This window comes from Barbus barbus (genome assembly GCF_936440315.1).
Source record: "Barbus barbus genome assembly, chromosome: 40".
Classification (NCBI taxonomy): Eukaryota; Metazoa; Chordata; class Actinopteri; order Cypriniformes; family Cyprinidae; genus Barbus; species Barbus barbus.
The window spans coordinates 4,453,298-4,470,316 of NC_136718.1; the positions used below are offsets into that span (position 1 = coordinate 4,453,298).

General features: G+C 39.3%; 1 protein-coding gene across 1 annotated transcript in view; it reads left to right on the top strand.

Moving 5' to 3' along the window:
* cc2d2a (coiled-coil and C2 domain containing 2A) overlaps positions 1-17,019 on the top strand; it is a 42,169-nt gene that overhangs the window by 2,662 nt on the left and 22,488 nt on the right. Inside the window, exons 8-24 of the mRNA XM_079400910.1 lie at positions 41-142; positions 475-567; positions 1,592-1,825; positions 3,333-3,492; positions 3,583-3,719; positions 3,871-4,002; positions 9,532-9,741; positions 9,830-9,936; positions 10,029-10,169; positions 10,240-10,396; positions 10,493-10,737; positions 14,317-14,494; positions 14,585-14,738; positions 14,841-14,988; positions 15,077-15,215; positions 16,241-16,444; positions 16,794-16,886. Coding sequence (XP_079257036.1) covers positions 41-142; positions 475-567; positions 1,592-1,825; positions 3,333-3,492; positions 3,583-3,719; positions 3,871-4,002; positions 9,532-9,741; positions 9,830-9,936; positions 10,029-10,169; positions 10,240-10,396; positions 10,493-10,737; positions 14,317-14,494; positions 14,585-14,738; positions 14,841-14,988; positions 15,077-15,215; positions 16,241-16,444; positions 16,794-16,886 — 2,634 coding nt within the window. The remainder of the gene's footprint in view (positions 1-40; positions 143-474; positions 568-1,591; positions 1,826-3,332; positions 3,493-3,582; positions 3,720-3,870; positions 4,003-9,531; positions 9,742-9,829; positions 9,937-10,028; positions 10,170-10,239; positions 10,397-10,492; positions 10,738-14,316; positions 14,495-14,584; positions 14,739-14,840; positions 14,989-15,076; positions 15,216-16,240; positions 16,445-16,793; positions 16,887-17,019) is intronic.

Sequence of the window (17,019 nt, forward strand, 5' to 3'; positions counted from 1 at the left end):
AATAATTCCTTATTCATTCATAATTGTGTTGTCCCTTCAGTCTAAAGCCGCTAGTCTTCTAGAGCAGGAAAGCATCATTGAGCCTGCCAGCCGTCTACAGAGTCTACGAGACAGAGACACCCTCACTAGATTCGACAGAGACGTAAGCACTGATGAACTGTAATGAAAAATGTCAACATGTACATTTATGTAAACATGAATAGACCTGATATGGTCATATTTAAAGTTTATATTTAAAGGTCATATAAAAAGTTTTTACTGCATTTCTGATCAAATAAATTCAGCCTTGGCGAGTCTTTTTTTCAAAAATCTAAAAAAATCTTGACCCAAAACATTTTGAACAGTAGTAAACACTGTAAACACAGCTTTATATTATATGCATATTTTATAATTAAGATAAAACACACCACCTCCAGTTCAGAACTGAAAGAAGTCTGACCATGTGACACGTTCTGTCATGGTTTCCTCTTTCAGATGGATCCAGATCTACAGGCTGATGAAGACTCATCCTTTGCTGCCAAGCTGAAGTTTCGTGATGCAGCTAGATGTGCAGCCAAAGACAAAAGGGTAAGAATCTGCTGTTTCTCCTGCGAGGATGAGAAGCACCCTCAAAAAGTAATGTAATGGTTAAATATTACAAAATGGTACATTCAGAATATTTGCATTTATTTGCGATCTACACTGGATATTTGTGGTCTGTATTAATTCTATTTTCCACATTGGGTGAAGTAGTGCTGGGCGGTATGCCGGTGTTTATTTTTCTTATGATATGAATTTTTAAAAATGCCGTAATGCCGGTGTCATTTAAATAACGTTCGGAACGCGACACTGTTAGAGAGGGGTCTCTTTTCACTATTGCATTGTGGCGAGGACACAGCTGTATGTGTTACTAAGCGTGAAAGTTCAGAAACTGAAGCAGTAGAACTAGTAACACGTGATGACAGAAGAACTTATCCACAATATCCACCGCGCGCTGCCATCTCAGTAAATGAGTACAAAACAGCATTTCCAAGCACCTGTCACTTACTGACAGTTTGGGATTATAAATATGAGCATAGTTTGTCTGTTAATATTATGCACTTTTTTGTTTGTTGTTTTTTTTTTCCTTCAGTTTGTTACTCAGATGCAGGCAGGTCGCTGCATGAGACAAAAAAGTAATATAGCCAAAACCACCACATAGCTGCTCTTTAGTGTAACGTTAGATGCATATTGATTTTATCAGAGTATAAATGAGAGTGACTCCTGGTTAACTTGTAGGCTATTAATGGGTCGTAATTAGTCACTATTTAGTGTGGAATGTTTCTACAGTTTTCGCTCATCATGACGGTAAAATAAGGCATTCTAAGTCAATCTGCTGCAGTTTTTCCTCTCTCAGTCAGTAGAAAATGTGGTTAACACCCGGTCATGCATGAAAAAAATAAATACCGTCATATACCGTGAAACCGGTATATTTTTAAAAAATACCGTGATATAAATTTTTGGTCATACTGCCCAGCACTAGGGTGAAGTATAAATGAACAGAACTGACAGAATTAATTGAGAAATAATCTAGAAATCCTCTAATCCTGATGTGTGTTTGATTTCTGAGCAGGCTGAGGCTGGTTTGCCCACCGCTGAAGAGGCGTACAACTTCTTCACCTTCAACTTTGACCCAGAGCCTCAACAGCAACGGCGCCGTAAGAAAAGACATTCCAGGAGAAGAGAAACAGAGGAGGAAGGAGAGGGGGAATCAGGGGAGGGAGATGAAGAGAAAGACGAAGAAGAAGGGGAGGAAGAGGGGGAATTTGAGAAGGAGCATGAAGGAGAAGAAGAGTCTGAAGCCAGGGTGACTTGAGTTTATATTTGCTCATGTTTTTAGATTAAAATCAAATGTATATACATTTTTTACAGTAAAGTTCCACTCTTTAATATTAGTTAACTGCATTTGACATGAACGGACACTGAAAAATAAATAAATAAAATCTTAAATCCTAGATAATGTTAATTTCGACATTTACTAATACATTATTAAAATCAAACGTTTTATCTGTAAACGTATATTTAATGGAGTTAAGCAAACATGAACTAACAGTGACTATTTGTGTTTTTATCAACTAAAGCTTACAAAGAATAATAAATACTGCTCATTTTTAGTAATAAAATAATCAATCAATCAACCAACATTTATTTATACAGCCCTTTACAACACTCAAGGTGAACCAAAGTGCTTTCCAATAAAAACAAAATAGAGCAATAAAAGCAAAAATATAAGCCAACTCCAAAAAATACTATTTTTGCAATAGTATCATATACACAAAAATGTCACAACATTCCTAGATATTAAAAGCCAGTCTAAATAAATACGTTTTAAGCCTTGCTTTAAAAAGGCCCAGGGCAGTAATGGTGCGCATATCGGTGGGAAGCTTATTCCAGAGTCTGGGCCCAGCTGCAGAAAAAGCCGGTCACCCCAATGTTTGCACCGTGACCTTGGGACTTCCAGCAAAAGTTGATTTGTTGACCTAAGAACCCTGTTTGGCTGACGAAAAGCCAGCATCTCAGTTACATAATGTGGGGCAAGGCCATTGAGAGCTTTACAATTTTATACAAATTTAAAATCAACTCCAAAAGAAAATGGAAGCCAGTGGAGCAAATAAAGAATTGGGGTGATGTGCTCACGTTTGCGTGTGTTAGTTAAAAGACGGGCCGCAGCATTCTGCACCAGCTGAAGGCGGCTGAGGGACGACTGTGAGACACTAACATGAAGTGCATTACAATAATATAATCTTGAACTGATAAAACCATGAACAGCTTTCTCAAGGTCAGAGCGATTCAAAAATGGTTTGATCTTGGCCAAAAGACGTAGCGTAAAAAAAACTAGCTTTAACCACGCTGTCGATTTGTTTATCAAATTTCAGGCTACTTTCAAAAGTCACACCGAGATTTGTGACAGTTGGTCTAAGCTTTGAAGTTACCGCGTCGGAGTCAGACATTACAGACTCTCCAAATAAAATATATTCAGTCTTTATTTAGGTGAAGGAAATTTTGCTCTAACCATAGTTTAATGCCATGAATGCAATCAGTTAGCGACCCAGCTGCGTCAGGCAAATAAATTTGCAAATCATCAGCATAGCAGGGAAAAATACATTATGCCTGGCTATAATGGACCCGAGAGGCAGCATGTAAAGTGAAAATAAAACGGGACCGAGAATAGAGCCATGTGGCTCCCCGCAAGAGAGAGAAGTAGTGGAGGAATGCATTAGTTAACTAATCTGAGTTTATTGTAAAGTGTCCATATTTTTGTTACTGGTTGTCATTTATTGATTCATTCATGATGTAATGCATTCACTTTTTAGGATGAAGATGCTCCTCTGGTCAGAGACGATGAGGAGGATTTGTTCATCATTGACCAGTCAGCACAGGACTTCCTGGAAGTGAGGAGAGCAGAATATATAGGGTACAGCAGGCGACTGCAGAGGGAGCGAGAGACACTCTTTGTTCCCAGCATGAGGCCAGGTACAGAAACAGAAGCAGCAGCACTCATGCAGTTCTTCACCTGAACCTTCCTATAGGTCAGATAATCTGTGATACACATGTGCCACACAGTTCCAGCTTCCAGTAAGCTGCCAGAGAACGTGCGTCCCCGTTACCTTGAGGAGGAAGGGTTATATGTGGGGGAGAGACCATCCATCTGTCTGACCAATCAGAACATTTTGGAAAACCGAATCCTGAAGCAGGCTGAGGTACTTAAAGAAACTGATTAAAGAAATCATGATTGGGCAAGAGCAGAACACTTTATATTATGACCTCTATAAAAATGATACTGTGAAAAAAAACAACAAATTTGTTTACAAATGTTATTGTCTGTAATATGAGCGTGTGTGATTTCTGCAGGGAAGGAAGTGGTTTGGAGATGATGGGTGTATTATTGCTCTGCCTGACCCAATCAAAGAGTCCTCGTCCAGACCGCCTCTCTTCCACCTGGAGGCTGAGCTGGACCCTGCATTGCAGACTGTCTACAGAAAGGTCAGAGATTGAATTATACATTATGATAATATGGGGAAGTCATGGCCTAATGGTTAGAGAGTCGGACTCGTAATCCAAAGGTTGTGGGTTCGAGTCTCGGGCCGGCAGAGATTGTAGGTGGGGGAGTGAATGTCCAGCGCTCTCTCCACCCTCAATACCACGACTGAGGTGCCCTTGAGCAAGACACCGAACCCCCAACTGCTCCCCGGGCGCCGCAGCATAAATGGCTGCCCACTGCTCCGGGCGTGTGTTCATGGTGTGTGTGTGTTCACTGCTGTGTGTGTGTTCACTGCTGTGTCTGTGCATGGTGTGTGTGTGTTCACTGCTGTGTGTGTGTTCATGGTGTGTGTGTGTGTTCACTGCTGTGTGTGTGTTCACTGCTGTGTGTGTGCATGGTGTGTGTGTGTTCACTGCTGTGTGTGTGTTCACTGCTGTGTGTGTGCATGGTGTGTGTGTGTTCACTGCTGTGTGTGTGTTCACTGCTCCGGGTGTGTGTTCATGGTGTGTGTGTGTTCACTGCTGTGTGTGTGCACGTTGGATGGGTTAAATGCAGAGCACGAATTCCGAGTATGGGTCACCATACTTGGCTGTATGTCACTTTCACTTTCAGTGATAATTAGACAATATTTTGTGTGTTTTTTGTGCTGGTTTGTTTAGGCCTGTCATAGACAGCTGACTCACAAAATTTTCATAGTCTGACAGAAATGATCTTTTCCACGAAGGGTCAATAATTGCCACCTTAATTTGATTTCCAGGGACATTCTTTTTTCTGACTAGAAGTATGCATCATCATTTTATGTTGAATTGCTACATTTAAGCAACAAAATCATTTAGAATATTACTGTTCAGAATTATTGCACATACTGTTTAAAGGGGTCATATGATGCTTTTTTAAAGATAATTATTTTGTGTATTTGGTGTAACAGAATATGTTGACATGTTTTATTGTTCAAAAAACACATTCTTTTTCAAATACTGTACATTGTTATGTCCCCTGTTATGCAAATATTTTTTTAAACATGTTTAATATTTGCGACTGACACCCACGATTGTATGTGGTTATGCAGTGGAGATGTGTTGTTCGCTGTCAAACATCACTCAGCATTCATTTTGTAATAATTTTTCTTGATTACAAGAAAAACATTTGATTGTTCTTGTGATTTATTTCTCGTCTTTCTTTTAATTCATAAGTTAACACTGCATATTAAATGGTTAATGAAATCATAGTCAATGAAAGTAGCCTAAATTATGTCAGTGATTTCTCTCATTTTAAAGAATATCAAGAATTCTTTCGATCTGCAGTCCAATAATTTTTTTTTCTTAACTTTGAACATCTTAGATTTTGTTATGAAGATTTTTAAATCAACAAATATGGTAGGCTAACAAATTTTCTTCATAACCAATATAGGAACACACTCTTGACGTCAACATGTGGGGGCGTGTTTGAACGAGCCGTTTTAGGGGGGCGTGGCAGAGTCTTAACTTTGATAAAGAATATCTCTTTGGTTTTGAGACTTTAGTCTTTGCAACTTTAGGGATCTTATATATGCACAAACAGCTTGTAACACTCCAAAGAGAAAGGAAAAGTTGAAATCGCATCATATGACCCCTTTAATGCAGCTCAGAGGTGGCAGGAATGCAATAACAATTGCATTAGTAATGCTGTGAGATTATTTTTTTCTCCACAAAAAGGTCAGTAGTCAAATAAGAAATCATAAAGTTACTTAAAATATGAAACTAAGTCATTCTTCTTTATGAAAAGATCATTAAATAATTTGTTCAACCAATTAGTTAAAAAATGTGGATTCGTTCAGTAACACACTACTGTATAAAATCAGTGTCACATCTGCAGTTGTGCTGATATTGTAGAAAAACAGCATTCTTGCCCTTGTGATGTTGCTTAACTATATTATATGATATAAATATAAAGCAAAAAAACATACAGTATCTTGAATTTGGGGTCATTCTAACTGCATTCTAAGGCCGTGTTCACACTTGGCGTCTTTTTCGAAGCTGCCGGCGTCTGTTTTACATTATAATCCTATGGAGTAAACCGTGTTTTCAAAAAAGTCCTGAGCGCTTTTTAAAACGCCACCGCCGGCGTCTTTTTCTGCAGCTCAGAGCGTTTTTTCGAGTTGAAAAAATTTCAACTTTTCTGAAAAAAACGCCCTACGTCAAGCGCCTTTTTGACAGCTGACCAATGACAAGCGAGTAGCGAGATCTGTCGTTTCCATAACAACAAGAAGAAAAATGGAGAAGGTGCCGGTAGATAGACTGCTCGTACTAGTTTCGGAGCACAAGGAGCTGTATGATATGAGCACAAAACTCTATCATAATATTGGTTCCTTCCCCGTATAATGTCGTGCACCCACAAACGTCGTTGTGAATCGACATTTTCTTTCCCGTTAACTTCAAAAGCCAACGCAAGAGCCAACTTTTTACTCTTTCTTGACATTTCTGCAGTACACAGCGCTAGGCTACTGTTACAGCTGTTGCTATGACAACAAAAGACGCTCTCAGCTGCTATTTGTAACAGACGCTGCCAGCTTTGTTTTTCATTAAAAAAACGCTCTTGTCAACTTTTTCTAGTCAAAAAAGACGCCAAGTGTGAACACGGCCTAATAGCTTCATCACGCAGTGAAAGCGTGCTCTCTCACAGCTTGTTTTTGTATGTTTTTTTGCAAAGTGAGTGACATACTTCATAATGTCATAACATAATTAAAACAATATATACGATAGTATTGTAGACGCAACATATCTCACACCCCTAGCTGACAGTGTAAATGTGGCCCTTATCCAAGTTCTCAGGCTGCTACAATGAGTGCTTTCAAAGAACAACTAGCTTTTGCCAGATTAAGATTGGCAAGGTTTGTGGAATTCAGATGAAACATGACTCAAATGCACTGGTTTTGGAAGACAGTTTTCTGTGATCCCAAGACACTGGACCTCTAACACTGGTCTGGAGAGGAAGAAGCAGTTATGTTTTCTTTCCCATAAAAATTATTAAAAGTCCACACAAAACCCTTTTTTTTTTCTTTCATTTTTTGACTTTAATAATTCCAAGGACCCCAGGGTCATGGAAGACCTGGAAATATTTTGTAGGTCAGGAAAACACCATAAAATCTCAGCAAGTTATGGACATTTTTATAGTGAATAATATATAGTGAAATAGATTTTTGAAAATCTTTGTCATTGTCTAAAACACATCAGGCCTTCCACCCGTGGTTCTTTATGATGTTGACTGCTAAAATGCAAAAAAAATGTTTACTAGTGCTTTTTGGGGTCACATCCTCCATGCGGCCTGTTTCCAGGCAATATGAACTGCCAATAATATTTGTGGAGATTAGAGATGTGAGAACGGAGATGGGATCCAGACGTGTGATGACGTCACGGGTTCTGCTGTGAGACAGGGCCTTGAGGTCACATGTGGCTGTCATGCCTCACACGACTCAAAATAGAAGATATGTAATATACTTTATAATACACACACACACACACACATTATAGAACAATAACACACTTGTGTGTTATGAATGCTGCATGCCAATAAATGTGAACATTATGAAAGTACTCACAGACATGTGGAACTAATTGACGTTAAGTGTTCTGGTAATGCAACTCCCTGAAACATAAAAGAGTGAAAATGAGAAACATCAAGCAGACACTAGGAGCACAAGGCTGATGAACAATGACAAACTGAAGTATAGAGAGTCCTCATACACAACATACGACCTGAAACTATTAAAAAATATATTTATCTTTGTCAACAAGTGATAGTAAAAATTGTTATAATTATGTTAAATTTGCTAAATGCTACAAACTGTATGTAAACTTTGTAAATATATGAAAAAAATTAGCATTTTTACTTTATTTTTGGAATTTAAATAAGCAGTAATTTAAAAAAAACAACAACATCTGGCTCCAGTAGTTAACTCCTACTGAGTACAAGTGAATTTATGCTAAATCTGCAACCCTTCTACTTATTCTGGGTTTTTTATTGAATGTGCTTGACCTTTGAGCCCTCAGGTGGCATTGCATAAGAAACCGTCGTGCTGCGGTGTTAGAATATAGCCACATGGGCTCAGGAGTACTTCAGAAAACCACTGTCATTTACCAGTCTGCTGCTGCATCAAGAAATGCAATTTGAATATTTGTTACTCGAGGAGAAAGCTATACATCAATTCTATGCAGTGATGCCGCCGGGTTCTCTGGGCCAGAGCTCATCTCAGATAGTCAAGAAGACAGTGGAAATGTGTGCTGTACTCAGATGAGTCCACATTTCAGTGTGTTTCTGGGAAAAATTAATTTCGAGTTCTCAGTCCCAAAGACCAAAGGGACCATCCAGAATTTCATCAGCGACAGAAGCAAAAGCAAACGTCTGTAATGGTATGGAGGCATATACTGGGATTGTACAGAGACATATACTGCCATCAAGATGATGTCTTTCATGGGAAGTCCATGGCTCTTATATCAAGACAATGCCAGGTCTCATTCTGCATGTGCTACAACAGCGTGGGTTTGTAGACAGAGTGAATGTGCTAGATCTGTCTCTGTCTGAAAATGTAAGGCTCATCATGAAAAGGAGAATCAGACAATGACGATCACAGACTGCTGAGCTTCTGAAGTATTGTATCAAGCGAGATTGGACAAATTTTACTTGACAATTAGTATCCTCAATTCCCAAACAAGTAAACATTGTAATTAAAAGGAAGGTTGATGTGACAGTGTTAAACATGCCTCTGTCCCAACTTTTTTGGAGTGTTGCAAATCAAAATTTGTTCATATTTACAAAATACATTTACGTTGGTCAGTGAAAACTTTGGAAATCTTTTCTTTGTACTTTTGTCAATTAAATAAAAGTTACAGAGAATGAACACAGATTCTTGCTTTTATTGCGTTTTACAAAACTTCTCTGGAATTGGGGTTGTAACAATTTGATGTAGCGTCAAGCCTGATTACTATCTCCTCTAGCCATACAGTTCAAATATAATGGCACTAGTTAAGCAGATTTGCTACTACATTAAAGATGGACTGAACAGTAGAGTGCAGGTAGATGTAGTGTCTATCAGAGCAGTAGAAGTTCCTTTGTTATGGAAGATTGTAGAGATGCAGGTGTTGAATCCTTCAGATGCCCCTCAGTAGTCGCATAGCCCAGGCTTTGTATTGTAGATGTCAGACAGCAAAATCACACTCAGCTGGAGCTGGATCTTGCAGACTCTAGTACCTTCAGGATAAGTATTAAGGGGCTAGGAAGTGACGTGAAAAAGACAATTATTAGCATAGATGCCATTCAGTTATTTTAACACAGAGTTGTGTGATAAATAGCAATTGAAACAGTGGGATAAATGTAAATTCCTAAAAGTTTGTCCTAAAAGCTTCCTTTATTGACTGATCCTTTGTTGAAAAAATAACAAAAGATCTACTTTTTGAAGTGTTATTTTGTAGGCTATTTCTGAAAACGTATAATGTATAATAACTGAATGTTTGCATAATGACATGGTGTTTCCACTGTTGTCTGCTCTGCCCCAGGCTCTGAAGACCAAGCATGTGAACCTCTACATAGCTGGAATGGGCAACCCCCAGGCAGACTACCAGCTGGATGTGGATGCATCCGGCCTCATCTTCTCCCATCATCCTCTCTTCAGCCGTGAACACGTGCTGGCAGCCCGTCTGGCCCAGCTGTACGATCAGCACCTGACCAGACAGCACAAGAACCTCACACGACTCCTGACTGATAAGGTAACCCAGAAGTGTGCCAACAAAACCAAGCTTCCTGTTCTCAACCTCCTGTTCTTCAGACTCATTCTGAATGTGCATGTGTGTGTAGTTGAACAGCTTGAGGATCACGATTCATAATATGCTGGAGCTACACAGAGGAGAGGCTCTTAGTCAGGTGACCCAGCAGAGGATAGCAGAGTACAAACAGGAAGTGAGGTAAGACATTTCCAATCACCTCTACCTGTTATATTTATGATCTTTGGTTCATCACGTTTAAATTGATTCTTGGTCTCTTCCTGTATCGTCAGACACACTCGTCAGTTGCGCGATGTGGAGCAGGAGAAGGACAGAGCTCTCCTCAAAAGCATCATCAGAGTGTGGAAGGAGCTCAAAGCTCTGAGAGACTTCCAGAGATTCACCAACACGCCCTTCAAACTCTTCATCAGGAGGTACAGCTTCTTTCAAATGAGTTGGACTCTGTGTTTGTGCTTCGTTTCATTAAACGAGTGACGTCTGCAGGGAGAAGGTAGACCGAGAGCAAGACGAGCAGGAGTTTGAGAATGACATCATAGCGGAGGTGTCGGAGCTGCAGGAGGAGGCAGAGGAAGACTATCAGAGGAAGATGAATGAATACAGAAGACAACATGAGGAATGGAAATCCTGGAAGAGAAAACAGGTACTACTACACATGGGATGCAACTACTGTTTTTGCAGACATAATCCTCTTTGAAACCAGACTGAGATGTTCTCAACATGTTTCTGATTCCTTCAGAAAGCTTTGAAAAAAAAGCAGAAAAAGAAAACTCAGCAGGAGGAGGAAGAGGAGGATGAAGAAAGTGAGGAAGAGCTGGGCGAGGAGCCAGAGAAGCCGGAACCTCCAGAGAAACCAGACGTGGGCGACCTGGAAGAGCAGGTGCGGGAGAAGGCAGCCAGGATCCGCAGGAAACCTGGAGAACCGGTTTTGATTCCAGAACTTACCGTCTCTGGGCCCATCACTCCCAATGAGCAGTGCCCACGGTGAATGACACACACACATATATGTTGGTTTTTTATGGTTTATGGGGACTCTCCATAGGCGTAATGGTTTTTAGATGTTCAAAAAAAACTCATTCTGAATGATTTATAAGCCTTTTTAATTACGGGGACACTGAAAATTTGCTCATATTTAAGGTAAGTGATTTGAACGTGATCCTTAAACTGTCTTTAGTATTAAACTTTAGTATTAAGTCTGGCATAACTTGTCCCACACTGTTTGTCCTATTGATATGCATGAACCTTGTGGACAATAAATTGGTTAAACAAATTCCACCTAAAACACCTTTATCAACCATATCAATGCCCTGGCAACCACCTGCAGTATTTCAGCAGCCTCTTAGCAATGCCATATGTCTGAAATACATTTTAAAACACCATGCATTAGGCTATATTTACATACTGACTTGCCGATCACACACTACCAGACTTCACAACACAACAAATTCACGTAGAAACGTGTGCCTTTTTCCCCAAAATCAGAGTCTGTGTCCATCATACACTACACAATCTGCCAGCTCTTATTGCAGATTCGCTCTGACTTTTGGCAGCTCGCGTCAACACATCCAGACTGCAAATAGAGGCAAAAGTTGAGTGGTTTATTCCAGCCTTTAGCAACTTTCCTGAACGCCCCAGCCATCACCCAGAAGACCGTTGCGATAACATAGCATCTGCTAAACATAAAGAAAACCTTAAAGGGTATGGTTTTCTTATGGTTACGTTTGAACCACTTATGTCACATGGACAATTTTAACAATGTCATTGCTACATTTCTGAGTCTGGGAACATTTCAGTTGTGTTGCTGTCTATGCAAGGTCAGAAACTCTCAGATTTCATCAAAAACATCTTAATTTGTGTTCTGAAAATTACCAAAGGTCTTACGGGTTTGGAACGGCACGAGGGTGAATAATTAATGACAGAATTTTCATTTTTGGATGAGCTAGCCCTTTAAGGCAATGACAGACCAAGCCGATGTCAGCTGTCATCCAATGTCAGACCGTTTTTGAGTGTCTGTTGGCTTCATGTTGATTTTTTTTTTTTAAATCAACTTCTAAATGTCTGTTCAGTAGTCCCTATAACAGATGACACAATTTAATTTGTGGTGCTTCTAATTAAATTATGAAAAGCAGTTGCAAATTTTGTACAAAATAAATATCACCAAACCGTGCAACACTTTTTTTTTTTGGCCAAATTATATGTAATATCTAATTATTATATTAATATTTAACTTACATTGAAAAGGTATCCGGGACCTCTGGCAAGATCTCACCAAAAATATCACGATTTATTCCAAAACATGATGCATGATGGGATATGCTAAGCCTCGAATAGCTCTCCGGAGCGGTATTCGAGTGTGGATTTAGTGTGCGTTAAGAGCACTGTGCTTTGGCGTTTTTAAGACCTGGGACAGTCTTGCCCACTTACTTCCTGTCACTCGCAAGTGGCCAAGACCGCAAGCGTGGGTATAGAGTGGGGGTATAGATGTCACTTTGTAGGCGGATCGGCTGTTAGCATGAAACTGGTTCCCTCGACAAAAAGCCAATAGGATTTTTCCATAGACTTTTGGATTATCGCAAAAAATAAGTTCTGTGTTCAGTCATAGTTCACGAAATTTACACGTTTTGTTCATCAAGATAATCTTCACAAAATAATCGAACTTTGACGAATTTTGAAGCGCCAGAACTGAAAAGCTAAATTTAGGCTTTATTAATATAAATTAATTAAGGCCAAATTAATATTTCAGTTGCAAGATTATTTATTAAGGAAAAAGTTATTGCTTACAGAAACAAAAAAAACACCAAAATCTAGGGATTTAAATAAATATAAAAAAACAGTAATCCAATGGGGTAAAGAACATTGACCAAGAAATAAACAAAAGAGTTGGAGCATAAGACTTCTCTGGAGAACCACGTCCCTCCAGAGGAAGTCCCTTTTGAGCGGATCAGGAACCTTTTATACTCTCCGTTCATAATCATCTCTAATTAGTAATGACAACACACATTGATGCTACACTGCCACCAGCAGGCAGAAGAAGCAAAGACTGGGTCGTCACAGCTATAAACGAACTACTGTACCACGGTCCCTCGCCTTCAACGTCGTCACCACCAGTGCGCTCCCTACAACTTTTTCAAACTCATTTTTAACATGTTCAGTGAAACCACGCTACATTAACATTTTTTATATAAACTGGAATAAATATAAAACTAGAGCCAAACTGAAATGAGACATTAATAATGAATAGTGTAGTGAATAAATGAAGTAATCTTAACTAAAGGATGTTTAAAGCACGTATTCCTGTACATTTCGAAATAAGGTGCATTAAAAGTCAATAAATCCTTGATTAATATGAATATTTTAATTAAAAACATATCCCTGCGTTTTTAATCTTTTAAATAACAGCAGAATGAGCGAGTGTTTGGATATGGTAAGATTAAACTTATTTTAGTGAACAAAGTACCACATTTCAGCTCTCTTTTTGTTAGGGTGTGTACACAAAATGTTATTCTATCTTTGCTTCTAGGAAATCCTCAATATGCTTTCTAACAGCATCATGTGGCCATAAACATTTAATTTTAACGTGGCTTTAAGCACTATGCATCATTAAAGTTTCACTTTCATGTGATGTTTACATGTAATAATCGTAATATGAATTTACCTTATAGTTCGAACCCAGAGTCTCCGCATCAGTAAACGATAAAACGAGCATCTTCCATTTCGAAGACATGTGTCGTATTTCGGGGGAAAGCAAAAAAACATTGTCGAACAACAATATAAAATGCAGGAAACTATTCATTGGTTATTCTAAAATTAATTGTATTACAAATTATACTACAACTAGGAAATACTGATAAACTGTTCGTCGTGATGACGTTGAATGTCTCCGACAGCGCCTGTAGTCCTATTTATCAACTTGTTAGCAATCGTCTTTTTTAAGCAACGAAACAGCTTAAAAAATGACGAGTGGGGTGTAACTGGTGTGTTTTATGTCGTAGAATAAAACGTGAAAGTATCTTAAGCCTGTGTGAACCACGGACCTTATTTAAAACATTTAACCAAAATCCCATTCAAAAAACCCATTGACTCTGGGACGATGGAACCGGAAGTGCTAAAATGCTTACTCGCCTACAGTTCGCCTACAAAGTGGCATCATAGTTTCACAACTCTATTTGGACAAGGCAAAGGAATAGCTGTTTAGATTAGCGAACCAGAAGAAGTTACATTACGAATCCATAATTACCAGAGTCTTAATTACGAGTATGCCCTTTTTGCCGACCCTACTGCCACCTGCTGTTGTGGAGAGTTATTTCCTCCCACATTAGTTGGCCATTGGCTGTAGTTTTTGTGGTGTCGTCAAGTGCAGCTTTTTGGACCTTGTGCAAACAGCGTGAGGCGACACCACAATCAACTTTAATTGCTGCTAGTTCTTTGATGACGGTTTGGTGGGCCTTTAGAAACTTGGGCTCTGGAAACCATATACTGACCACATACACCCTGACTTTTGCCTGGATAAACATTCAGATTTTCTCCAGAAATGTAAAAATGTAGTTTTTGTTTGTCTTCTAGTGCCGAGTTTGCTCGTAGAGAGGATTTGGTCAAACGGTCCCTCTTCATCAAGGTCTTGTACAATGATAAAGAAGTTTCCAGAACAGACAGTCGAACCCTCAACATGGATTTCAGAGTTCACTTTGGTCAGATCTTCAACCTCAAGATAGTGAACTGGCCAGAAAGCATCAAACTACAGGTACGGCTGAGTTGGGTTGTGTGTGCCTTCACACAAATGCATTGCTGTTTGTCTGTTTGTGTCTGAAACGTTCTGGATGTTGTCTCGCAGGTGTTTGAGAGTGTCGGCTCGTCCTCCTCCCTGCTGGCTGAGGTGTGTGTGCCGGTTCCAGAATCTTCTGTTCTGACCGGCAGTGCACCGTTTGAGGAGATGGAGTTTAGCAGCAACCAAAGAGTCACGTTCAACCATGAGGGGGTCGGCAGTGGTAAACACCTCTTTAAACCTTTCTAAACAGATTGTTTTGTGCTTCACAGTCATGAGTCATGAAGTGAAAGGATGCAGGTTGTTTTTATCTTGTTTGTGGTAGGTGTTCCGTTCTCTTTCGAGGCTGACGGCACTAACACGCAGACCCTGTTGACGTCAGGGAAGCTCTCCTGCTGTGTGTCATGGGCTGTAGGGGAAGATGATGTCCCCCTCGCTCCCCCGTCCAGTCAGCCTGGAGGGGGTATGTACAGGTCAGAGAGCCAAACTGAGATCCAGCCCTCTATTAGCGCATTATTTTCAGTTACGCTGGATAAGATGCGGTGTTTTCTCTCTCTCTAGTGGTCTCAGGCAGATGGACGCTATAGCATGTATTGGAGCATCTGGACTGAACGACATGAAGAAATTGGGAAAGTGGGCGGCTGAGTCTCGCCTCGACCCCAATGACCCCAACAATGTTTCAATAATGCAACTACTTTCGGTACATTTTACAGAATTCTTAATGTTGTTAAGTAAGTGATAATGTACCTCCATAAAAATAGTTTTCGATTGTTTAATTTAAAATCTTAATTTCACCAAACTACACTGCGCCTCTAGCATATCTAGAAAGGCATCTGGCAATGAACTTTAAGATTCTTTTCAACGTTTAGTTAAGTTGCAGTCCGTAAGTTTTGCCTCTTTGTCGCCATCTGTGTTTGAAAACCAGCAATTGCAATTATTTGCACAATAATCTTCATTGTGTGTGATGTGCACCAGTGCGGCTCCAATGCGGATGAATCTAATGTTTTGAGGTGTATGTATGGCTGTCAGTCACCGCACCGGTGTGGATAATGTACTTAGGAATAACAGATTCTAGCCTACGTCTTGGAATATATGACCCAAATAAGAATTTTCACTGTATATTGCCATCTGAACAAGTAAGTAACAAATCTGCCACGTTTGTTCTGACCAACTGAGGAAAAAAAGCATTACATTAAATTGCGCTAACAATGGTGATTAAATCTAATGATCGGTTAGTTCATATCACATCAAACTGTGCAAATTATTATTATTGTTATACTTTGTTCTCAAATTATTAATGTTAACAACATCAACATTGCGTGACTGTGTATATAGTGTATATTAGCATGTAGATTTCAATTCTGTACAGTCTAATCTCTGATTGTCATATCATTCGAATGTCATATTAAGAAATTATTTTAATATGCTCGAATTTCCCACAAATTCCTACCAGTACCACTCACATTTGAAAACATTATTATAAGCTAACCGCTAAAGTAAGGTGATAGTTTTGAACACTGGCTGGTTATGTACTTGCTCAAATATTGATTTTGGATAATTTTTAACCAAAAAAAGTTACGAACTGCAGCTGTAAATAACTGAAATATGCAGTTTAGTCATTATAAAAAAAGTATTTGACTGCTCAAAACCACAGTAGAGAAAACCAATTAGAGTCTAGTATTCAGGAGCGCTGTTGTTTGTTTTGATGTCTTATTGTCTCTGTAGGTGGTGAGTGGTGGAGATGTGGCGGTTCCTGAATATTTCCGCCTGGAGCAGCTTCAGGAGGAGTTTAATTTCCTAACCGATGAGGAGCTGCATCGTTCCCGTCGCTTCCGTCTCCTGAGGCTGCGGAGTCAGGAGGTGCCAGAGTTCCGTCACTTTAAATGTGTCCCTTCCATGGAGCGGGAAATATCTGAAAAAGTGTTTCAGGTAAGATCACTTAACCTCAGTGAAAACTTTCTGTTTCCTAAGATTGCCCAGACTGGATGAACTGCCAAAGACTTCAAAATAAAGAAAATTAGACTGTCCAGGCAAGAGCCAAAAATTGCACTGCAAGACTGAAAACAAGTAAATGATCATAATTTATTGTATTACCACCTAGTGTCGAGTAGATTTCTGTGCATGACATTTTTCACAGAAAGACATGAGGTTTCCAGCAGCTGCAGTGCAATGTAATATGGTTTTATCTTTTTAGGAAGTATGTACCTGTAAGTAGTTCTTATGTTAATTAAATATGTGTAAGAATAAACAACTGTTTTGTGTAATAACCTTGTTTCAGGATTATGAGAAGAGACTAAAGGAGGGCGAGATCATTGATACCAAAGAACACATTGATGCACATCGAGCCCTTGTGGCAAAATATCTGCAAAGAGTAAGTGACAAGTGAAACTTCGCTATGGAATAACTTCCTTACTTACACTATTGTTCAAAAGTTTGGAATCTATACGATTTTTAAAATGTTTTTGAAAGAAGTCTCTTATGCTCACCAAGGCTGCATTTATTTG